Raw genomic sequence first — 26,270 nt, 5'->3', positions numbered from 1 at the left:
TTAACGTCGCGTCCAAGATTATTGCACTTATATAGCGATGTGCATGCACGTGTATGTGTGTGTGTGGCTGCTTGTACTAGTCCGGACTGTTGCCGATTTATAGTGCTAGCTCACTGAGATACCATGCCGCAGTTTAACATGAATACCCCACTCAGACACAGTATACTGACTCCAAACCGACCAATCCTTGTTTTAGCTCCTTAATGCCGAGCTCCAGGCAGGTAACAACAAGTACCATCTTTTAACATATTTTGGTATGACGCGGCCGAGGAACAAAGTCCGAACCTTCCCCTCTCCGGGCGGACGCTCTACCACTAGACCACGGAGGCGGTCCTAACCCATGGAGAGTCGTGTGCAAACGTGGGCGACCGTCGATCATTATCTCAAAAGCATATAAAGACAAGGATCGGATTGTCACGTGTGACGTAACTGACGAGTCATTATGGGGCCACGGGGTAGCCTGGTGGTGAAAGCGTTCGCAGGACCTGGTTCGATTCCCAACATGGGTATAATGTCTGGAGTCCATTCCTTATGTCTCCGGTGGTGGTTTTTTGGAATGAATACCGAAAGCGACCTGAAACACACTCACCGCACGAGCCTGGTACACACGAAAAAATGGTTGATAGCATGAGCATCTCAACGATATTGGGTCGAAATCCTTATTAGTCCTGATAATCGCAGGTTTGTTCGTACCACGTCAGTGCATGTTGGTTTCAAAGATAATCATTTGATGATATCTAAGGATAATCATCTAAGAATAATTATATAAGCATTATCATATACAGATGTCATCGATGGATAATCACGTGAGGATAAGTATATAAGGATAATCATATATAATATCATCAAAGGATAATCAAATAACGACATTGATAAGGATAGACCGCCACCGTGGTCTAGTGGTAGAGCGTCCGCCCGGAGAGCGGAAGGTCCGGGGTTCGATCATACCAAAAGACGTTAAAAGATGGTACTTGTTGTTACCCTGTCTGGCGCTCGGCATTAAGGGGATAAAACAAGGACTGGTCGGCTCGGAGTCAGTTTACTGTGTCTGAGTGGGGTATCCATGTTAAACTGCGGCATGGTATCTCAGTGTGCTAGCACTATAAATCGGCATCAGTCCGGACTAGTACAAGCAGCCACACACACACACACGTGCATGCACGTCGCTATATAAGTGCAATAATTTTGGACGCGACGTTAAACCCCATTTCACCTCACCTCACCATAAAATGATAATCATCTCAGGATAATCATAGTAGGATATCATCTAAGGATATCATCTGAGGATAATCATCAAACAATATCGTATAAAAATCATAAATATATGAATACCATAGAAGGATAATCAATCATACAAGGATATCATATCGCGAGAAATAAATTGAAATGCACGGCTATCAACACGCGATTATGTACTTCTAAGAAAATGAAGTTATTCGTTTGACTGTTTGATCACATGATGAACCTATTGCAAACATGTACAATGAAATCCAGTTTATACGGACATTCACGCAATCGTCCGGAATCGGGGTATCCGGATATACGGGGTTCGGACTGACGGTAGATTTCTCTATACGCTTCAGTTTCGTTTACTTATATTTTTGATTTTCATGACCCAACCAGTTCATCGTTTAAGAAATCGGAAAGAAGTGATAATGTAATGCAAACATCTAGATATATAACAGCTTGCTTCATGTGTTGTTAATTTAATAAATATATTCAAATAACTCAGGTAAAATCATATTTTTACCTATTTGGTTATGAACCTTTAGGACAAGTACTGAGTCATTGTTCTACAAGCCATGGTTAATTATAAACTTTATTGTAATGTTTGAAATTCTACCACTATCAGTTCCCCGAGTCTTAATTATTGCTGAGATAATGCTTAAACATTTTCAACAATTGGTGAGCATTTTCCTTTTAATTGCTTTCTAATTTTTATAATTTTCCTACACATTTTATAAAAATGTCTAGGAATTTTTAAACATTTTACACACTTATTAAAAATAGTTTTCCTCAAAACTGAGCAAATCTGAATTCACTCGTACTGCTAGACGTCATGTAAATGGTTTATATTCCTAGATATGTCGTTTTTTGGCAGGAGATTATCTTAATACTTATTAATGTTTCAAAAATTAGTATTTTATTGTACGGACGCGTCATGATCCGGGTTAGAATAGGACTTCAGCAACCCATGCTTGTCGAAAGAGGCGACTAACGGGATCGGGTGGTCAGGCTCGCTGACTTGGTTGATGCATGTCATCGTATCCCAAATGCGGCGATCGATGCTCATGATAGCAATCGCTGGACTGTGTGGTCCAGACTCGATTATTTACAGACCGCCGTCATATAGCTGTAATGTTGCTGCGTGTGGCGTTAAACAAAAAAAAAACAATGAAAACACCACGAACGAGTCCCATAATGACGTTTGGCGTCCTCCTTAACGCGGGCAGTCGAGAGACAATGAGTCATGAGCTTGAATCTTGGACAGCGAGACCCCATAGCATGCGGTTATTATTATAATACTACCCGCAAAACGAACGACAAAATGTATCCAAACTTACGGTTTTTCAATATTTTGATATTTCACTTACTTTTATCGTAACCTTTTGTCATATGAAATGTGTGATAAATTATGTATAAAACCAAAAACATGGAAAATATCCTGTCAAGTAGATATTGAATCGCTGAAATGTGAAGCGTACATGTCCAAAGCTAAAATGGAAATGTCCCAAAAAATAACAAAAAGGTCAAAAACAAAAAGCGAAAATTTCAAAAACTAAAATGAAAATATAGAAACGTAATTCCACCGCGGTTACTTTTCTGTATTTTCATTTTTGTTCTTGACATTTCGCTTTTGTTTTTGACATTTTCATTTTAATTTTGGACATTTTCGCTTTACTTTTTAGCGATTCAATATCTACTTTATACATGATATATCACATGTTAGTATGACAAATCGTGTTAATTTGCAAAAGGTTATGATAACAGTTAGTAAAATATCAAAATATTGAAAAACAGACTCCATGTCCCTTATGGGCCACCGTAGAAAATACACGGGGCTCCATTGTATTTGTTTGAAGTGGGGATTCCTACTTGGCAAATGTATCCACACACATTCACATTTGTATCAAATAATAATTTGTGCTCATAATATCAACCACTGGTTCGTCTAGCTCTTGATTATTTATAAGCCGTCGTTATACTGAATGAATATTCCTGACTGCGGCGTTACACAACATTCTCTCACTACACTTTTGTGTATCGAGCGGTTACAATGTGGGACTTGAGCTTGGATGCATTAGCACTGATCTTTGGTCACACAATCAAACTCTTGAGTGAGTGAGTTTGGTTTAATGCAGCTTTTAACAGTATTCCAGTCACAGCGTGTCAGCTTAATGTGGGAGGAAAGCCCGAAGTGATGCAGGTCTCAGACGTTTACCACTTCGGTGAAACCCACGAGCACGGTTATGGTGCTGACAAACCTAGAAACATAATCGGGGCGGACCGGGATTCGAACCCACAATCATAGGTTTCTGACGTGCCTAAGGGACGCAACTCTGCACAGCGAATCGCGGCGCCTTAGACGACTGGGCCACCCGTGCCCCCTTCAACCTCTTGATTGTCGTTGTCGCGTTATGTTTAAAAGCCGTCGTGATAAATCTTGAATTTTACTGAAGGCAGCAAAAAACATCATTCATTCATTAAGCTTTTTTTAAAAGAAGGAGAGGGTGAGTATGGTTTTACTCAAAGTGGCACGGTATCCTAGCGGTATTGGTACGGTATCCTAGCAGTATCACCACGGTACTACACAAATAGACTTCACACATTGTACCCATGTGGGAAATCGAACCAGGGTCTTATGACCATGCGTTACGAGTGACCGCTTTAACCACTAGGCCACCAACCCCCCACTTTAGAAAATAAACACAAACACTTCGTTATATTTGATAATCATTGACGTGTATTTCTTGTAACTTTTTAGTTTCAAGTTCAAAAAGTTATTGGCAAACAGAACTCGTTAAATATACACCCGTCATCTCCACTGCATCGATTTGAAATCGAATCAGAGCGACGGTATCGTAAGACAATCGATCACGAAGAACTACGATCTTGCAAGGGTTGTAATAAATATCTATCTTATATACAAATGGCTGTTATTTACAAATGTACATTCGGCACGATAACTAACATTAACAAATACAGCAATGAGAAAATTAACAAGCACCAGAAAAAACAGACATGTTCAAGTCCATGTAACTCTTGATGAATATTTTCTTATAATTCATGTAGTTTATAGATGTGGAAATACGTCCCGCACGATCGCCTTCAGCAGGTAAGGAAAGGTCACGATGACCTTTTAGGGCAAATCACGTGCATGCATTTGTCTCCCAAATATCCATATTTCAACTTCAGCTGATCCAAGGTTCATTCTCTCAATGATCACAGAGCACTTTAAATATTACGATCACCACATCACTTCGGTTGTCATGGCAGCACTTTGTGTTGGTAGCTCTAGATATTGCATGTATGCCCACAAGTCAGTGTCAAGGTCACGTTGACGTCACTCCATGAAGGAAAGGCCGCTGCTTGAGCCACACTCTTCACCGCTGGACCACTGTGGACCTGGAAGTGGATCAGAAAAAAACATAAGTGGATGCATGTGGACAGTTTGAAGAAAGGTATATGGACGCCAACGAGGGGATGGTAGAATTGCACGCCAATAGTAGAAATGACGTATATACAAATTTGACGCCATTGTTAGAAATAGAGAAAAATTATGAAAACAAAAATCGATGCCTTTCGGAGAACGTGACAAGGAAAACAATAAGTTGACGCCAAGAGTAACAAGAATAAAATAAACAGTGGACGCAACGATCTCCTTTTATCAATACCATACCATACCATACCATACCATACCATACCATACCATAGACACTTGCACATTTGGAGCATTTATGAAAAATTGTATGGTTTATGGTTGAGGGAAGTTTGTTCGAGTAAGGATATTTTTCGGTCAAGATTTCAAAGCATAATGGTTTTATATGAAAGGAGGCGACACATTTTTTTATCAAGGATGTCTGGTGACCCGGAATATCAAATGTCTGTCCCAAGTGCAGTGTCAGATTTTCAACACATTCACAGGCTGGCGTGACGTTTGAGTTGTGAAACAAGTAGGTAGATTATGAAAACTGTCTTATCAAATCATTATTTAAACGAATAAAAAAAACAACCGGGCAAAATAAAATATACACTTGAAAACTGGTTTTGACAAAAAAAATACAAACGTTCTAAAAACATTACAAGGTTGAAAACAATCACCTCAACATTACAAAATTAAAGTGAGGTGAGGTGAATTGGGGTATAACATGAATACCCCACTCAGACACAGTATACTGACTCCAAGTCGACCAGTCCTTGTTTTAGCCCCTTAATGCCGAGCGCCAGACAGGGTAAAAACAAGTACCATCTTTTAACGTCTTTGATATGACGCGGGCGGGAATCGAACCCCTGACCTGTCCCTTCCATCATGAAATACGGGGGCATACTTTCTTTTACCCGACATCTTAGTTAATGGCAAGAATATTAGTGATCACGAGGTGCGAATCTCAATAAACACTTACTATGCTGACTCGTTATTATGGTGAGTGTGTCACGTGGGCTGATACTTCCGGTAGAGTTGTCTCCCTTCTGTTGTTGCTGTTGATACTTCTTCTGCCTCGCTCTGGAATTCTGAAACCACACTTGAGTCACGCGCTTACTAAGTCCTGTGATTTGCGCGATTCTCTCGAGATCTTGACCATCTGGGTTGCTGTCCAGTTGAAAGTTAGCCTGAAGAACTTGGACTTGTTCCTCAGTAAATGTGGTCCGCACCCGCTTCGTCTTTGTCTTCTGACTGCTGTCCGAATCTGTGAAAATGTGCCAAGTCTGAAAATGTACATTGCGTCCAGCTAGAACGGGCTTTGAACGCCTTGCACATTAATGCGTTTCCTATCAAGTTATAAATAAATACATTTTCCTTTTCTTCAAACTGAAATCGTCTGTTTGCATATAAACACTTAATAACGAGTGAGTGTGTGTGTTGGGCTTAACACTGCTTCAAACAGCAGACCTGCGAAGATCCGGGGTAGAATAGGTCTTCAGCAACCCATGCTTGCCGTAAAAGGCGACTAACGGGATCGGGTGGTCAGGCTCGCTGACTTGGTTGATGCATGTCATCGTATCCCAATTGCGTGGATCGATGTTCATGATGTCAATCACTGGATTGTGTGGTCCAGACTCGATTATTTACAGACCGCCGTCGTATAGCTGGAATATTGCTTAGTGCGGCGTTTAACAAAAAAAACAAAAAACAGTATATTTGATATTTTACGGCGCGTCCGCAAATACATATTGAGTTGGAACACAGGTCTTTGCTGAACCTTTTTTGTCACTTTGTTGATAAACAAAGAATAATGTTCAGGGCTAATCTGGGATTCGAACCCACGACACAGGCCTTGAACTACTAACCCACCGGCCCCCGAGCGTAGTGTTTAAATAGTCAAGATCGACATCATTCTCTTAGTCAAAGGCCATTGTGATTTGTTTCCTCACCTTTAGCGGGACCTCCTTCCAGCATCTCAACGTAATGAGTTTTACAGAGGACTCGGCTGTCCTGGAGAGCGAATTCTTCTCCCGTGGACAATTGACGTTTACAGCTGTCGCACGCAAAGCACGCCAGATGATAGACATGAGAGCGTGCTCTTCGCACCCAATCGTTTGGTTGAATATGACGTAGGCATTTTGCACACTTAGCGCCAAACTCTCTGAAAACAAAAACAGTTTTGCAATGTTTTGTACGCCAATTTTACCTAAATAGATATTTTGTAAAACAATCACTAAAATAATCAAATATCGTAATATCTAACTTCTAATATCTAATAACCTGTCTACCTGACTGGATGAATATTTTATTTTTTAGAAAAGATCTACGTATAAAATATACACGATGGAATCATTTTTTTCAATGGATTTTTTCATAAATCCGGGTAAATAAACGTTTTTATGCTTCATGTTCTCATATGCCGAGAATGCAGTGTGGTATTTTATGACAATTTGCTATTGCAAATCTACAATGACGTTACACGGAAAACTGATGGGAGAAGTCAATAAATCGTCACCCGCGACATTAACCATTAACATTTGCAGGCACCGTGGACGCTTGTTATTCATGTAGAATTACGGCCAAATTAGTGTCCCCCAGTGCTAGAATAACACCGCACTGTGTTCCTTATTGGATCTTGGTCTTTGTAACGCGCCTACATAACAATTTAGTCAAGACTTGACCTCTCTGTCAGAGTTTCTGAAGAAACGCCACTCTAAATTCCACCGAGACTTCTCGTTCGGATCTCGCTAACCCATTTATTTATAGTCTATTAGTAACGACTGAAAGAAAATGACAATTTGACAACACCTTTGACCGATAAATTTGTAACATTACCCAAAAGCCCTCAAAACTCCAGGCGAATTAATGCAAAAATGCAACAATAGCGGTACAAGCCGTTGAGGGCTTTGGTCTCAGTGAGGAGTTCTTTTGAGGGTTCGCTCACACCCTTGTTCACCTTTTGAGGGGCAATAAAAGAGCGTAATCTTATTCCTATCACGTGATGCGATATTTGAACTCCTAATTGAAAAGGACGAAGAAATATCAAAGAACGTTCCTCCAATTTTCTTCAAGATCTTCCCCGATCAAAAACGTCGTCTGTAACCTTGCTAATTTTCCCGCGCAATTAGTTGTCGATCGAATGCTGGGTTTCGGTATTCACAGAACCCGCTTTGGGCGATCGACATGCTAACAAAGTCAATTGCGCCTAATTCGAGGAAGAAATGAAATTCATAACTAAAATCTGTGCTGACTACACGATTTTCTGTACGATTAGATAATGCTTGACCTGCCACTAGGGGTCGCTTCTCATACGCGCGTGCATTTCAGGATAGTCGTTAGCCTTTCGTGAGCCCATATCACTTTCGACTGATGTTCGTGTCTTTTAAAAAAATAGTTTATCTACAAAACACTTCCTCGTCGAAAGAACATTAGGTTTGAAACATCCCCCATATAATAAAATATGCGTGTTCTTTTGTTATTACGCGTCAATATTGTTTTAAGTCAGTATGATCATATCTGAGAGAACGATTTAAAAAATAATGACCATCTTCACATTTCACATGAATTTTGATTTATTGTGGAAATAAAATGAAATAAAACGTGTTTATAAATGCTAAAGTTAAAGTTTTCCTAAAATACGTTACACAAAAAAGGAGCGGATTACCCAGGTTTTCATTCATGGTATGTTCAAATATATATTAATATTCTGTACAAAAAAAGAAATTAATATAAAATACCGTTCCGCAAAGGAAAACACATCAAAGTACCTGTCTGTTTCAATATTGTTTGCTAGACGTCAAAAGAAATTTAACATAACTGAAGTCTACTGCAAGATAAGATGATATTTACCTTGTGTAATCAACTCGGCAATAGATGTTATCCTCTTTGATAAAACATGTCGATTGTCTTTCCAGCTGGGTTTGACACACGCAACATCTGAGGCATTGCACGTGCCACGATCGCCCGCTCACCCGCAACAGATAACGATCCGCTATGACGTCACCACAGCCAAAACAGATATCCCCTTCTGTCTGCAAGCAACAGAAATAGAAATAAATGAAGAGGTCCAACATGCATATTTTGTCAATTAATGAAATATAATTCTTGTTAGCTTAACATCAGTGTAAGTAAACGGATTTCATTCACTATTTGCTAATACTCATGCAAGGATGATAAATCATTTATTTAACTGAAGCGACTAGCTGAAATATGAATCTGAAATATGGCTTACAAATCCAAAATGGATATGTGTACAATTCTAGATTTGAAAGCATATTAAAATTAAAATTAAAATAAAAAAATACTCTTTGCAATTACACCATTCGCTTATAATATTTACGATTAAAAATGCCCCAAAGGACAATGTTAACATGTTTTCAATAGTTACGATTTTCAAACAATATAGATAAAAGCACTGGAAATGAAAAACAGTAACATTGCATGTAATAAAAAAGTGTGAAACGCGAACATGTATATTTTTTTCAATTGAAACATCAATTAAGTTAAAGCACAATCAGCTGTCTAAAACAATATGAAAATAAAGTCGTTTTACAAATAGTTTTACCCTTCTGAAACATGATGATAAAATTTATCTAAAACAGTCGTGCGCTTCAAGCCAGCAGAATACCTTTCTCGTTGTCTCAAGAAATCTGTCATGATAACAAATGTTATGACATCCCGACTGGGTGAAGTAGGGGGGTGTAGGATTCCTACACTGTCCCCCAAACCTGTGAGCACCGGACCCCGCTGGGACAGCAAACGCCCCGTAGTTGTAGTTCGTTATCATGGACATAGCTTGGAAACGTTGAGTGTTTTTTTCCGTCTGTTTCGCTTTCCAGGCCGTTATTTATGAGCGTCAGAGATAATATAATGCTATTATTTATATGATTCAGTGTTGTGTTTCTATGACGTAGTCGGCGCTGGAAACGCCTTTCAGTACGCAACTGTATATGTGTGATAACACACAGGTGCGTAAATTCGAATAACAGCCCTAAGGTTACTTAACTGTATCGACTTGACGGGATTGTTGACACTTTTAAAACGTGACTGAATTTTATTTACATATAATAATAAAATAAATCGAATATAAAACCGAATTTAAACAAAACGAAATCGAAGACATCCGTCGGAACACAGCGGCTTATGTCTGGGGGTTATGAAACGAAATAGACATGGTATCTAGAAAAATGGATGCCACCATATGTGAAATGGACATGAAAGTTACATCATGGTTGATTGACATGTGGAAAGTCATATTACAGAAACTCGCCGACTACGCCATGTCACATGCTCTTACGGCTTAAGGGTCGGCTTCCTTTTATCTTGAAATCAATTAACACTCGTCGTGTGTTTTGTCAGATTAGAAGAAAAGAATCATTCGATTTGCGCAAGGGTGGGCTTTCAGTGTCGCGCAAGTCTAAAATAAAATCCTTTACTCTTTTCCCCTCAATGGGTCGTACCTTTCTCAAGCCGTAAATGTACGAACTAAGTCGAATGAATAGATTGACAGTAATGTGTTTCCGGGCTAGGCCGTTTTCTTCCCATGGCATATTGTCGTCTTTAATGGAAGCAGAGAGGGCTTGGACTCTGCGAATAGCAAAACGACAGGGGTTATGTGCATTTCATTTAAGAAGGAAATAACCTAAGTGAAAACGAAATGCACCCAGTAAGGTTACACGCGCGCTCAGAAGTCGCGCTGTATACCCTGCTTCCGGTGAGTCGGGCCAAGAAAGAGGACTTCCGTATTGCTTGAAATTACTTCCTCGTCTTAGAAGACGAGTAAGAAAATCACGTTAAGACTGTCTTTGAGAGTCGGGCATGCGCTGAATGCTTAGAAAGCTGAGCTACGTAAAATTGTGAAAATTCGTTTTCCCAAGACAAGTTCGACACGAAAATTCCGCGCTGTTGGGCGTGAAAGTTCTCTATAGCGAACATCGCAGCCCTTTTATTACATTTTCGCTGCGTCGTTCTAACGGAAGTCTTGTAAAACTAGGAAATGGGGTCCACTCGAACATCGTGATCTTTATTTCTATGATTCTAGAAAAAGAAGCTAGGTTTGTATTGAAGGTTTGAGATATCACTTAACCACAGGATAGAAGGGGCATAAAAACTCCACCTCGAACTTCCACAGCCGTGAAGTACACTTCAACTATACATGGCTAGATTTTAGTTTTAGTTACGCTATCAGTTGAACTAAAAATAACAAAGCCGGAAAATGGCAGAAAACCTGCGTTGATATATTTGAACGGGTGATTTTGTACATTTAAGATATTTTCTATCCACGTTATCATCATGATATTTCATATTAACTATATACAATTTTGTCACAAAAGTGATATCAATTTTAAATGAATTCTAAAATTGTAGATGAATTTCCCATCAATTTCGCGTGCGTGTACATTGTAGATCAGTTTAGTTCCCGTGTAACAGACAGTGTACAACTATCTAGTGTGTTTTTTTAAACAGTGTTGTATATGATCGCCAAATGTGTTTCATTGCTAGAAATATTTAATTCATTTCATGTCTCATTCAAATTTGACTAAACATGTATTTCACGGTATATTTCTTAAATTGAGGCACAGGCGGAAAAGTTTAGATGAAAGGTTTAATTCTCTTCACGGGTGACATCCTGCCATCGACAGCGAATGTCATCAAGATTCACCGAAGCGTGTTTAATGGACACTTCACGTGCTCGCGACAGTGCGACTTAATTCAATCAGTTCAATCTAGTTAACTGTAAAAACATTTCACAACGACAGAGAATAAAACCAATTGCGCGTTCTTTCAACCTCGTTGACAAATTTTCATTAATGTGCAATGGGCCTTGAAACTTGACACGTGTTTGTTAAAAATCAACACTCGTCACAAGTGATTTCTTTCATGTACATTTCAGAATTGTTGTCTTTGACGGTGAAATATACCGATGTTCATTTCAAAGGACGAAAATTAGGCGTTGTGTCAGGTATACCGCGTTCCACAGAATTCTTTATTTTTGAAGGACCTTAAACGGAGGAAAACACCACGAACTTCACATTGTCATATACAAATGTTTTATCTCTCACAGTCTACTTGATAGTGGAACGCTTATAATTATTTTAATTGGCAGTTTGAAGTACTTTTTGACAAAGTGTCAACTAGAATAAAACCTATTTAATAAAAACACCTGGTCATTCCTGCATGTTGGATACAAGCTAAAAATATGGGTGAAAATTATTTTTATTTAATTCTAATTTCAAGATTAATACTGTAAAATTCGACAACTTATACATTTATCAGATATTTATTTTAATGTGAAGTTATAGAAAAAAATATTCGAATATTTTTTATATAGGTAAAACAGTTTACAATCGATGGGGCTCACCTTCTTTATCGAAACAGAATGATGAATTTGAAGTAACATATTGGAAATATACATCCATCGATAGGATATCTTAGATAGTATGTTCGAAATATAATAACAGTCCCAACGAAACACGGTCACCTGAAAGAAATATGAAAACATGAAAACGAAATATGAAAACGTACCTTCATCAGTTTTACTTGTAAGTGTTTTTCATGCGAACTTGACGAAAACGAATCGTCTTCATAATCAGATGACATCATATCCACCGACATGTCCGACATCGTCACGTCTTGAAATCCACAAATATTATTTCTGATGACACAATTGTCCAACGGTCCGTTTAGTTGTATATATCAGTAAAGCTCCCAGTGGAGATGTCTATTTCAGACTCATCACTTTTGATGGTCGAACCTCACGTGCAACGCTTTATACACCCGAAGTGACAAGTGTTCACTCAGTTACCAAAACATCGCTACATTCTTTGACAGATGGTCCCAGCCAATGAGATTGTGCAAGTACGAAGAACACCCCGCTGATTCGTCGCCGGCTGACCAAGTTGACCAATGAGAACGCCCGCTGTGAATTACGTCATCCAACCGTCCCGTATCGATTAATTAAGCTCGTGCCGTAGCGGTCCGTTAACGCATCTCAGAGAATTGTGTTTTCACAACAAATTATATGTATTTTTAAGGATGTTTTATTCATTGTTTCATCTTGATAGGGATTAGTGCTAATTTCGCCGTTGAAACTAATTAGTGACGTGTATTTATTTAGTGATGACAGCATGTTTATTTAGATGTCCTAATTGTGTTTGTTTAATATTATACTCGTTGAATCTTCTATCTTATATGCAGATGGAATTATTCAGTACTTTTGGATAGCACTGAAAACAGAAAACTAAATATTTTTATCTTCCCAGTGCTTGATTAGTCGTAAGACATTCTTTTGTCTTCAGGTTAATTCTGCATGTTATAAATTGGTAGTGAGTAATAAAACTATAAATACTATAAATTTAGAATTGTGTTGATTATTGTGGATATATTTTCCGTAAATGTTTAATGTATTGATATTCCGCCCTGTCTATACGTTAAAACACTTCTCTTTTAGACTTTTAACAACGGATGCAGAATATAATATGCGCATACTTTAAAAAACGAAAGTTGGCATAGACCTAACTCTGTTTCGAAACCCTGTTCTTAAACACAGACACATATAATCTGTTTCTTTCAGACCTGTAACAAGTCACAACGAGTCCCTAATACCATGCCGAGTTAATTTCATAGTCAATATCAAAGCCGTTGAAATTGATCACATGCTCTAAAACAATCTCAATGCTATAAACCTGCTATGAGTGCCTGTAAACCCGTGTCTATTTCCCGCAGAGCAAGGCGAAAAGTCATTGTCTTTATTCCCTAACCTGGTTTCTTACATAACCCACAACAAAAGAAAATGGTAGCGGGAGCAAGTTTGTCGACTGGTAATAGTTTTAAGACTTGCCGTTAATCGTATTTCCGTACTTAGGACTTGCAGAGCCTGACTGAAAGCTTTTGTTGAGGGTGGCGATTAAAGATTTCGAAGATAATGTTTGCTTTACCCCAGATCCGTACATGTTGGAACATATTGTGTAAGTTTACCTGGATCACGTGGATGTGATGCATGCTTTTCATGCTGAGGACAAGTATTGTACATTTCAGGAGAATGAGAAATAAGTCACAAACTAAAACTTGCACGGACAATTCGTGTACATATCATTTCACCTTATCTCAACGAAACAAATACATTTTTATTTTGTTCAATTTATTATGAACTTTCTTCAAATCTTTCCATCTTCAGAATGTTAAATGCATATTAATGTGTCTAGGTTTTTATCATTGTTATGTCAAAACATCATATTAATATATTTTCTCACTCCCATCATTCTCGGAAATCTGCATTATGCCATAGGGGGTTCAGTAGTATTTTTTACAAATCCAAGAATAATATTTAAAAATTATTATTGATAATAAGACCATCATTCCCATTTCAGTCCATCCCTTATTCAGACCCGTGAAGATCCGGGGTAGAATAGGTCTTCAGCAACCCATGCCTGTCCCCCGTGAAGATCCGGGGTAGAATAGGTCTTCAGCAACCCATGCTTGCCCCTAATAGGGGACTATGCTTGTCGTAAAAGGCGACAAACGGGATCGGGTGGGCAGGCTCGCTGACTTGGTTGATGCATGTCATTGGTCCCAATTGCGTGGATCGATGCGCATGATGTCAATCAGTGGATTGTCTGGTCCAGACTCGATTATTTTCAGACCGCCGTCATATAGCTGGAATATTGCTGAGTGCGGCGTTAAACAACAAACCAACCAAAACCATCCCTAATTCCTTTCTCGGATTTATTACTTCGGGCTTTCCTCCAACATTAAGCTGACACGCCGTGATATAACTGCATTAAATACTGTTCAAAGCGGCGTTAAACACATATCACTCACAGTTCTTCCAGCCAGTGCTTGGAGACGTGAAGGTTCCTTAGAATTGAGGGTTTCCTCATTAAACTATATTTATCTAACTTTTTGCATAACTGTGTTTTAGTGAATATGCGTTAGTCTAGGGGACAACGGATCAAAATGTGTTACAGTATTCTATGTACGATTAAGAACTAACTATAAAGAGGATGGGGACCGAATATTGCTGTCATCACGCCGATGATGTAGAGTGTTGTTCATGATTTCAATCACTGGTTTGCATGACCCAGACACTCACTCGTAAAAGGACGTAAAAGGAAAAATAGCGGTGGAAATTATATGAATTGATCAGTGATGACACCAGGTGTTCGCTAAGTAGGGGAGCATGTCTTTCTCTACCGGTAATACCACCATTCACTCACTCACATAATTTATACAACAACTACAAGTTCAAACATCATATCTTTTGCCTGCGTTAGATACATGGTGGTACTGCCATTTGTCTGCGAAAGGGACAGTCGCGATGACGTTTGTGCGTCATCATCCATCCACGGCTGTGTTTGTTTCGCACTACACATACCATGAAGTTTACAGTGCCAAGTCAGATGGGATTAAGTGAGGCATCTCTGATATTAATATCTAGTAACAAATATATTTTTCTTCTCAGAAGAAATGGAACGGAACTATTTTCGATTAATAAACCCCGAAAGAATGGAAACAAATCAACGATTAACACGTTTCTCATTTCTAGGTCTATCAAAGTTGACCATTGATAGGATACCTTGCCATCGTGTGCTCAGGATATGGACAATTGCGATGCACCGATAGTTCGATAAATCGGCACACCCCAAGGACAACATATCGTCGTTGACAAGCCTGCGCAAAACAACTCGACTGTTGTGTTGATGCGAAGGTATACTCAAACAGAGTGAGTGAGTATGGTTTTACGCCGCTTTTAGCAATATTCCAGCAATATGAAGGCGGGGGAACAACAGAAATGGGCTTCACACATTGTACCCATGTCGGGAATGGAACCGGGGTCTTCGGCGTGACGAGCGAACGCTTTAACCACTAGGCTACCCGACCGCCCCTATATACGCAAACAGAAAAGTAATGCAACCGTGATCATATGAGCCGGTAGCTCAATAATAATAATAATAATAATAATAATAATAATAATAATAATGTGAGATGTCAAGACATACGTGGAGGGATCAAAGAGAAAAACATAACTCACATTTTCTTTCCCTTTCAAACTGTTGTACATCTCTAATTGGTCAGTATTAAATACCCAGACATTTCACCATAATCCGAGTGAGGAACGCAAAAATTGAAATTTTGAATTTGCTAAAATATCATTTAAACATGTTGAAAAAGCTCGGCGGTCTCTCTTCATCCAAATTAAACACCAGTCCGCTTTAAATCTTTAATGACAAACACAAGTTTTGATTTGTCTGATTCGAGATATTAATAATGTGATCATAATTATGTTTATGATTTAGTATATAATCTTCCCAGATGGTCTAAACATACAGGGGAACCTTAGACAGAAAATTACACACGGTGATCAGAAGTTTCGGGATGATTAACCCTAGGCCCTCTAAATACCAATTATATGTTATCATCCTGGTCAATGAAGTGTACTCTTTCCGATTATTCTTTAGCAGTCGACAGAATGAAATATACCGAGACGTGCATATAAAACGTAACTAATCTCGCTTGTCCACCGAAACAAATTCCATTGGGAGTAAAAGGAAAAAAGCGGTGGAAATTATGTGAATTGATCAGTGATGACACCAGGTGTTCGCTAAAAGGGGAAGCATGTCACTCACTCACTCACTCACTCACTCGCTCACTCACCCACCCTCCCACTCACCCACCCACCCTCCCACCCACTCACTCACTCACTCACTCACTCACTCACTCACTCAAAAAAAAAAATCCCCCATGTGTTTTTGCCAAGGGCTGAACATCGACGCCAACATAAATCTTCCGAGATCTTTAAGGTATTCGTCTTAAACGAGATATCGAGTTAAAGGAATTCGAAATGTTGATATTTCATTGAATACACATAAACATGTAATAATGTTTCTGTAAAACATAGAAAAACAAATCCTGAGCCGTTGTCGATGTGTGACTGTAATTAGTGTTTGCAGCGTATTCCAGTGCTCTCGTTATGCACACCTTAGTGTGTACGTGTGTGTTGGTGTGGATGTACTGCTCGTGTGATCACGCCATGAAGATATTTACTGTGGTAGAGTCAACTTGGTTGCTGTTCGTCAGCAAATTCTGTTTTGGCCTCATATCCTCGAGCACAACTGTACTGAGACTACAATTCATTGTTTAGAATCGAAAAAAATGTTTTTACAAATTTGGCTGAATGATAATATAGATCTTAACAAAAACACACTTTACAATCATAATAAGGTTACAGCATACAGTAGTGAGTGAGTATGGTTTTACGCCGCTTTTTAGCAATATTCCAGCAATATCACGGCGGGGGACACCAGAAATGGGCTTCACACATTGTACCCATATCGGGAATCGAACCCGGGTCTTCGGCGTGCCGAGCGAACGCTTTAACCACTAGGCTTCCCCATCGCCCCTACAGCATACAGTAGAACACGGGCAGAGCGAACAAATAGATACACGGAACTGTTACAAAATCTTCGATTCCTCTCCTCCATGTTTTAAACATGGTCAACTACAATGAATGTACGCATTTACATTTAGTGCTCCAGCTATTTTTTGTTTAACAAACCGTTAAATTTGTACAATAAAAGAATATATTAAATTTAACTATTGAACGAGAAATACAAAGTAGACACACTGTAGCCGTTGTATCATTGTGTTGATTATTATTACGAATACAACTCACTGAAAATCATGACGTACAATTCGGAAAATACATACAGTGAGTGAGTGAGTATGGTTTTACGCCGCTTTTAGCAATATTCCAGCAATATCACGGCGGGGGACACCAGAAATGGCTTCACACATTGTACCCATGTCGGGAATCGAACTCGGGTCTTCGGCGTGACGAGCGTACACTTAAACCACTAGGCTACCCGACCGCCCCGGAAAATACAGACTACAATGATCAGAAATTTCTCATGGAAAAGTGCTACATGTATTTCAGGTAGTAAATGGGCGATCGAATATAGTGTATTTTGCTTATTGTCCCGTCTTGGGAGCTCTTTGTGAAGCACTTTCTCCAGTTGTATAAGTGTTGAAATATTGCTAAACCCAGTGTACAATCCCACTCACTCTCCTTCCTCCATCTTTTTCTACAAGCGTGTTTGCATTCCTGCTCTTTTTGGAAACTTCATCCTTGACTCTTTAACGCCATTCATCATTTTCTTTTATCCGTAAGAATGGTAAGATTAAAACTCGACATACCAACGGTTATAGGGTAGCTAGAATTAATCCCAAGACTTCGAAGAAAAAGGCTGAAATATTATTTCCTATGAAATAAAATAAGCTGTAATAAAAGACAGTCTGGGTCGGACTTTGCTAAAACTGACCATATGTCACTTTTTGGCTTGTCGGTCTCGAATCAAACGTTTATAGATCGATATATAAGCTCAATAACTTTTATTGGCGTCATATTACACAGGGATCTAAATTCAATGATCACCGGCGTGACTCCCGTGTAGATTGCACGTGTAAGGTTTTAAAGAAACCCAACTGAGAAACATGAAATATTATAACCCTGTTTTGTCTTAAGAGGTGACCTGTTTGTATAGGTGATAATCGTATCACCTGTTAACGCGGCGGAGATGAAAGGATTAAGGTAATCCACTTGAGCTCCCCTGCGAAGGATCGCGCTCGAGAGGTCGCACCTCCGCGCGTGTAGCAACACCGTGTCGATTCGACCTGTCAATCATGCCAAGCACATCTGTCTTGTAAATTTCAAAGAAATCACTTTCTTTAAGTGGCTAATGTAAGATTGAAGGGCGATAGGCTCCCTGTAGATGTTAACAGCTTAACGCGTGGTCAATTGTCTGAATGAGGATAGGTGTCGAATGTATCACCTGTGAACATGGCAAGTTGTTTTTTGTTCCAAATATCTGCGTGAAGAGATCACTTTTTAACGGCTAGGGGTGATCATTGTATACATACAATATTTATGCAAATATGATCTGGTGGTTCTGCTTTAATCGCAATGTCATTTTAAATTGTCATTAATCATGAAAGATTATTAATCACAAGAATCCAATTGTTTTTTTTAAATGCATATGTATTTTAAACTAAACCGCCGAGCAAAAGAATGCAGACATCCGTCTTTAATCGAGTCTAACAAACGAGAAATGGTTATTCGGTGGTGATGTATTTGTGTTTTGGACCTAAATTTTGCAGTGCTTCGGCGACTGTTTTCGGCACAATAACGTTTTGATTACATTGGTATTTTTTGTGAAATCCAATTCTACACAATTCTGACCGGCAGTTCACTTGTAAAATAAACTCGTGACATTTCACAAAATATTCTGAAAATATTCCCACAACCTTCGTTTAATTAGACTCAATACTGTAACATCTTCAGGGTGCCAACCCTCACTCACCTGATTCCCGAATACAATCTAATGTTTTACTCTTGAGTATCATTTGTTCTCCCGAGACCCGAATACTGATTAACACAAATCTCTAACGCACACAACCGAATTCCCTTTACAAAGGCAGACATCGGCCCGAGACGACGAACCTGTGCAACACGCCCTAAGTTAAAAATGTGCGATTTAAACTAAATCACTGACAAATATAAAAAAAACAAAAAATCTAATAAAGGACATTTTACGTACACCATTATTTATAAAAGACAGTTAAATCTGCATACCATATACGATTAAACATGAGTCCCGCGTAGCACACCACTGAGTCCCGGATACCCTCTAAATAGACCCCCGAATCCCGCGTACCAAAAGGGGGTAGTCGCCTCCATCTTGTCAACAGATAAAATGTACCCAATCTGTTTATAGCTTTCTAACATCTTGGATAACCCAATAGAAGTTCAATAAATTCTTCTCGTTAGAAAGTTAACCACATTTGAGAATTCATCTTGATGGCAACTTCAACTCAGTTTTATGATAGTTGGATTGAAATAGCGCTCGTTTAATTTGTCCTATCACGTTTGGTGCAATTGTTTGAGGGATTTGCCTTTTTATTTCCCATCGTAAAAACATGATACACGCTGCTAATTTGTAAAACCGTCAGTGTCGAACAGTAAACAAAAGGCCTTTTATGAACACAGAACTGCTACAACTCAAACTGAAACGTGATGAGCAATTGTTTCTTTTATAAATGGATTTCTCTAATTCTCGTGAAGAAATTTTTAAAAATCTTAAAAATCAACACAGGCAAATGATAAACAGTTAAAATAAGATGGTTAAAATTGCGCCTGATGAATGATCACTATTATCCATTTCATATCACATACCGAGCTTTTTTCTAATTTATTATTTTCGAGCCTTATAATAATTAGTTGATTTATTTTAAGAAGAAGTGCGTGTTGATGCTGTAAATACAACAATTTTGAAAATCAACTTTAAAACTTATTTTAAATTGCAGAAAATTATATTTTTCAATGGAAAATGGTACGGGATGACAAACTGGTATCAGTTTGTGAAACCAAGTATCAAACATACATGTATGTCCGTCTCAATTACAACTATGTCTGTTCTTTTGTTAGTGAGTGAGATGGTTTAACGCCGCATTTAATAGTACTTCAGATATCTCACATGTCAGCTTGATTGAGGGGGAAAGTTTGAAGCGATGCAGGTCTTAGTGCAGTCAGAGAGGGCAAATGAGTTAGAAACAGATCAGTTACAGACAGGAATGTCAAAATCAGTTACAGTCAGACAAAGCTTAATCAATTACAGTCAGATGAAGTTACATTAGGACTAATCAGGTACGAATGTACGTAAAACAATCAGTTATCACTCACCAGTTTTCACCAGGAACAGCTAAGTAAGCGCCAGTTTTATTCTTCCCGGCATACGCTGAGTAATCGTTACGGGATAATAAGTCACAGCCAGATTCTGCATAATAAGTTAGTCAGATTCTGTAAACTTGTTACAGACAGATTCTGCACAATAAGTTACAGTCAGAATCTGTAAACTTGTTACAGACAGATTCTGCACATTTAGTTACAGTCAGATTCTGTAAACTTGTTACAGTCACATTCTGCACAATAAATTACAGTCAGATTCTGTAGACTTGTTACAGTCACATTCTGCACAATTAGTTACAGTCAGATTCTGTTAACCTGTTACAGTCACATTCTGCACATTTAGTTACAGTCAGATTCTGTAAACTTGTTACAATCACATTCTGCACATTTAGTTACACTCAGATTCTGTAAACTTGTTACAATCACATTCTGCACAATTAGTTGCAGTCAGATTCTGTAAACTTGTTACAGTAACATTCTGCACAATTAGTTGCAGTCAGATTCTGTAAACTTGTTACAATCACATTCTGCACAATTAGTTACAGTCAGATGCTGTAAACTTGTTTCAATCACATTCTGCACATTTAGTTACAGTCAGATTCTGTAAACTTGTTACAATCACATTCTGCACAATAAGTTACAATCAGAATCTGTAAACCTGTTACAGTCACATTCTGCACAATTAGTTACAGTCAGATTCTGTAAACTTGTTACAATCACATTCTGCACATTTAGTTACAGTCAGATTCTTTAAACTTGTTACAATCACATTCTGCACAATACGTTACAGTCAGATTCTGTAAACTTGTTACAATCACATTCTGCACATTTGGTTACAGTCAGATTCTGTAAACTTGTTACAATCACATTCTGCACAATTAGTTAACCAGATTCTGTAAACTTGTTACAATCACATACTGCACAATTAGGTACAGTCAGATTCAGTAAACCTGTTACAGTCACATTCTGCACAATTAGTTAACCAGATTCTGTAAAACTTGTTACAATCACATTCTGCACAATTAGTTACAGTCAGATTCTGTAAACTTGTTACAATCACATTCTGCACAATTAGTTACTGTCAGATTCTGTAAACTTGTTACAATCACATTCTGCACAATTAGTTGCAGTCAGATTCTGTAAACTTGTTACAATCACATTCTGCACAATTAGTTGCAGTCAGATTCTGTAAAACTGTTACAGTCATATTCTGCACAATTAGTTACAGTCAGATTCTGTAAACTTGTTACAATCACATTCTGCACAATTAGTTACAGTCAGATTCTTTAAACTTGTTACATCACATTCTGCACAATTAGTTACACTCATATTCTGTAAACTTGTTACAGTCACATTCTGCACAATTAGTTAAACAGATTCTGCAAACTTGTTACAATCACATTCTGCACATTTAGTTACAGTCAGATTCTGTAAACTTGTTACAAGTACATTCTGCACAATTAGTTACAGTCAGATTCTGTAACTTGTTACAGTCACATGCTGCACAATAAGTTACAGTCAGAATCTATAAACCTGTTACAGTCACATTCTGCACAATTAGTTACAGTCAGATGCTGTAAACTTGTTACAGTCACATTCTGCACAATTAGTTACAGTCAGATTCTGTAAACTTGTTACAATCACATTCTGCACAATTAGTTGCAGTCAGATTTTACACAATTCGTTACACTCCGATTCTATACAATTCGTTACAGTCCGATTCTACACAATTCGTTACAGTCCGATTCTACACAATTCGTTACAGTCCGATTCTACACAACTTGTTACAGTCCGATTCTACACAATTGGTTAGTCCGATTCTACACAATTCGTTACAGTCAGATTCTACACAATTTGTTACAGTCCGATTCTACACAATTCGTTACAGTCCGATTCTACACAATTCGTTACAGTCTGATTCTACACAACTTGTTACAGTCAGATTCTACACAATTCGTTACAGTCCGATTCTACACAATTCGTTACAGTCCGATTCTACACAATTCGTTACAGTCAGATTCTACACAACTTGTTACAGTCCGATTCTACACAATTCGTTACATTCCGATTCTACACAATTCGTTACAGTCAGATTCTACACAATTTGTTACAGTCCGATTCTACACAATTCGTTACAGTCTGATTCTACACAACTTGTTACAGTCAGATTCTACACAATTCGTTACAGTCCGATTCTACACAACTTGTTACAGACCGATTCTACACAATTCGTTACAGTCCGATTCTACACAACTTGTTACAGTCAGATTCTACACAATTCGTTACAGTCCGATTTTACACAACTTGTTACAGTCCGATTCTACACAATTCGTTAGTCCGATTCTACACAACTTGTTACAGTCCGATTCTACACAATTCGTTACAGTCCGATTTTACACAACTTGTTACAGTCCGATTCTACACAATTCGTTAGTCAGAATCTCCACAATTTGTTACAGTCCGATTCAACACAATTCGTTACAGTCCGATTCTACACAATTCGTTACAGTCCGATTCTACACAATTCGTTAGTCCGATTCTACACAATTCGTTACAGTCCGATTCTACACAATTCGTTACAGTCCGATTCTACACAATTCGTTACAGTCCGATTCTACACAATTCGTTACAGTCCGATTCTACAAAACTTGTTACAGTCCGATTCTACACAATTCGTTACAGTCAGATACAACAGAAGAGATAACATGCTGCACACCCTGTCACAATCAGCCACGGCTAACTTCCACTGACTTACAACAATGACGTGTTTGCAGTTGTTTTGTATATGAATATACGGAGACTACATCTGTACTAGAACTATGGAATCAGTAACATCAATAGGATCTCCGACGCTATCTGATGACAAGTTTTCGCACGTGTCGGTTGTCTATTTCGTGCCATAAACACGTGTACATAGCACCAGAGACAGCGCGACATACGTGATCTATAGCCATCTGCTATAGCTATATGACGTGGAATGCTCTTCTTCATTTCCTAACTGACAACCCAACCCTCGTCACCCCTAGCGATTTCCACAAACAAAAGAAAACATGTTGACAGGCGAAATAGAATCGTAGGTGATGACTTGACGGGCCTAATATTTTCATAAACTGAATGTTAGGATAGGAAGGAAAATTCATCCGTATATTACCGACGTTTTCGTAAAAGCGCATATTCGATCGGTCCTGAACTAAACAAAAAATCAATTCCCTGTGAAATGTCTTGCAAGACATCCGGGGTCTTACACTGACGCCGGAAATCAACGATCGGATGTTGCTATCGCCCTTCGTAATTTCTCGGCCGCTTCGTCACAAAATTGCTGATCAAATTATGGAAATTAATTGGGAGGGGTAAAGTCTGAGTCAATCAAATGCCAAAATTACGCGAGGGGGATGGAACGGCTCGGCGGGGAAGGGGGGAGAGGAAGGAGGTTTGGTAGGTCTGGTGGTCGTGGATCTGTCTGGAACAACTGATTGAAAAACAGTAAACAAGCAGCATTGTTTTCTGTTGTTGTCGTTATCGTTCCCAAAAATATGTTTACGTTAAAACAGTTCTTAACAAATGTTTTGAATATATATTATATAGTTACAGAGTCTGAAATGCTGTCGTAGATGAGGTGAAGTGAAATTGACGTCGCGTGCAAAATTATATAGCGACGTGCATGCACGTGTGTGTGTGTGTGTGTGCTTGTACTAGTCAGGACCTATGTTGATTTTATAGTGCTTGCACACTGAGATACCATGCCGCAGTTAACAGGAATACCCCACTCAGACACAGTATACTGACTCCGAGCCGACCAGTCCTTGTTGTAGCCCCTTAATGCCGAGCGTCAGGCAGGTAACAACAAGTACCATCTTTTATCATCTTTTGGTATGACGCGAACGAGGATCGAACTCCGAACCTTCCCCTCTCCGGGCGGACGCTCTCCCACCTGATTAAGGAGGCGTTCCTGTCGTAGATGACAATGATCAGGTAGATGTGTATGTGTGACTGGTAGCTGTTGCTTACATTATCACCAGACAATCAAGTGATTGACATCATGAGCATCGATCTACGCAACTGGGATACGATGACATGCATCAATCAAGTCAGCGAGACTGACCATCCGATCCCGTTGGTCGCCTCTAACAACAAGCATAGTCGCCTCATAAGACAAGCGTGGGTTGCTGAAGACCTATTCTAACCCGGATCTTCACGAGTACAATGCTGCATGAGGTACATGTATATTCAGATTAAATTAACCCCTTCTAAATCTAGTTTATTTGAAATTGTTACAACGGTAAATTTAACCACATTTATTATGTATTTATAGATAACATACCCTATCTATCAACATTATTTAATCTCTATTTCTTCGCTCGTCACGCCGAAGACCCGGGTTTGATTCCCGACATGGGTACAATGTGTGAAGCCCATTTCTGGTGTCCCCCGCCGCGATATTGCTGGAATATTGCTAAAAGCGGCGTAAAACCATACTCACTCACTCACTAATCTCTATTTCACTGTAAAAAGTATACAATCGATTGTTCACTGTAAAAAAAAAATATATAATCGATATTTCTCCTCGAGGGTATGTGAAGATCCGGGTTAGAATAGGCCTTCAGCAACCCATGCTTGTCGTAAAAGGCGACGAGCGGGATCGGGTGGTCAGGCTTGCCGATTTGGTTCATGCATGTCATCGTATCCCAATTGCGTAGCTCGATGCTCATGATATCAATCACCGGATTGTCTCGTCCAGGCTCGATATTTACAGACCGCCGTCATATAGCTGGTGTATTGCTGAGTGCGGCGTTAAACAAGAAACAAACAACAGACGAAGCCTGTAGCAAGGTGATTGATTACAGTGCGTATGTCGAAATGATTATGTTATTTCATGCATATATCGAATATTCGAGTATCTGCCTGATCTCTGATACTACGCGACTGATCATTGATACTGTTATATACAGTGAGACCCGTTATCTCGAAGTTCTAGAGACAATACTTGAAGCTCGTTATCTCGAAGTCCCAGCGGCAATGCTTGAAGTCCCGTTATCTCGAGGTCCTAGAGACAACAATTGAAGCCCTGTTATCACGAAGACCTTGAGACAATCAATAACATATCGAGATATCAGTAGTTGAAGACAACGATTTTAGACAAATTTCAGCCTATTAAGCAACATATTATTAATGGAGTTCGACTTAACAATGGTTCAATGCCATCTTTAAGTATCCTTTAAAGTATTCGACTGACACTGCATAAATGGACAGATTCAAGTTGGGAAATTTAAATCGTCTTAAAATTATTTCTTTCAGAGATAAAGGCATATCGTTCTTGTGAACAGTGTCTTTGGATCATCGTAAAAACACGATAAATCGCCCTTGAAACAAATTAATACGGAAGCTGTTGATGAAAAAACCCAGATAATGTTTTATCGAGTGTAATATGAAAAGCCACGACGTTAAAGGCCTAGTCAACAAAATATGATTTCATTTGTTAAGAAAGAATGTTTTACAGGTGGAAAAAATGTTTTCTGAAAAATGAAATATATAATCTGTACGAAACAACCCGTAAAATGGAATCCTCTTTCAGAATAGAGACATTTAACATTCGGGTATGCTAAGTTAGAGCTGGCGTTATTTGTTAGGATACCAGCAAATCTTAAACCGCCCGCCTCCGCGCCTAGCGCCGCTGTGTCATTATGGCGATCAACGCCGATGTTTAACCAAATCACAGTCTCCAACATGGTTACCTAGGAAACGAAAATTGGCAAAAATTAGATTGTGCTTCCTATTCATACAAATCAATTGTTATCCCAGGTCCTTTCGGTGGAGAAGAGACTGTGTAGCTCTTTTTTCTCGTACAAGAAAGCGAGGAACTGACTGTCAGCTTTGTTCGACGGGTTC

At 38.8% G+C, this 26,270-nt stretch overlaps 1 protein-coding gene across 1 annotated transcript; it reads right to left on the bottom strand.

Moving 5' to 3' along the window:
* Window positions 1-3,972: 3,972 nt before the first annotated feature.
* On the bottom strand, window positions 3,973-12,421 carry LOC124112318 (LIM/homeobox protein Awh-like). Its single transcript, XM_046472380.2, has 5 exons — window positions 12,170-12,421; window positions 8,495-8,676; window positions 6,595-6,806; window positions 5,625-5,909; window positions 3,973-4,626 (listed from the first exon to the last, which is right to left on the bottom strand). The coding sequence occupies exons 1-5, from the start codon at window positions 12,266-12,268 to the stop codon at window positions 4,565-4,567; spliced, it is 840 nt and encodes a 279-aa protein (XP_046328336.1). The 5' UTR covers window positions 12,269-12,421; the 3' UTR covers window positions 3,973-4,564.
* Window positions 12,422-26,270: the final 13,849 nt, after the last annotated feature.

Source organism: Haliotis rufescens, unplaced genomic scaffold (genome assembly GCF_023055435.1).
Source record: "Haliotis rufescens isolate VD_foot unplaced genomic scaffold, xgHalRufe1.0.p SCAF_8, whole genome shotgun sequence".
Classification (NCBI taxonomy): Eukaryota; Metazoa; Mollusca; class Gastropoda; order Lepetellida; family Haliotidae; genus Haliotis; species Haliotis rufescens.
This window is presented reverse-complemented; position numbering and strand designations above follow the sequence as displayed.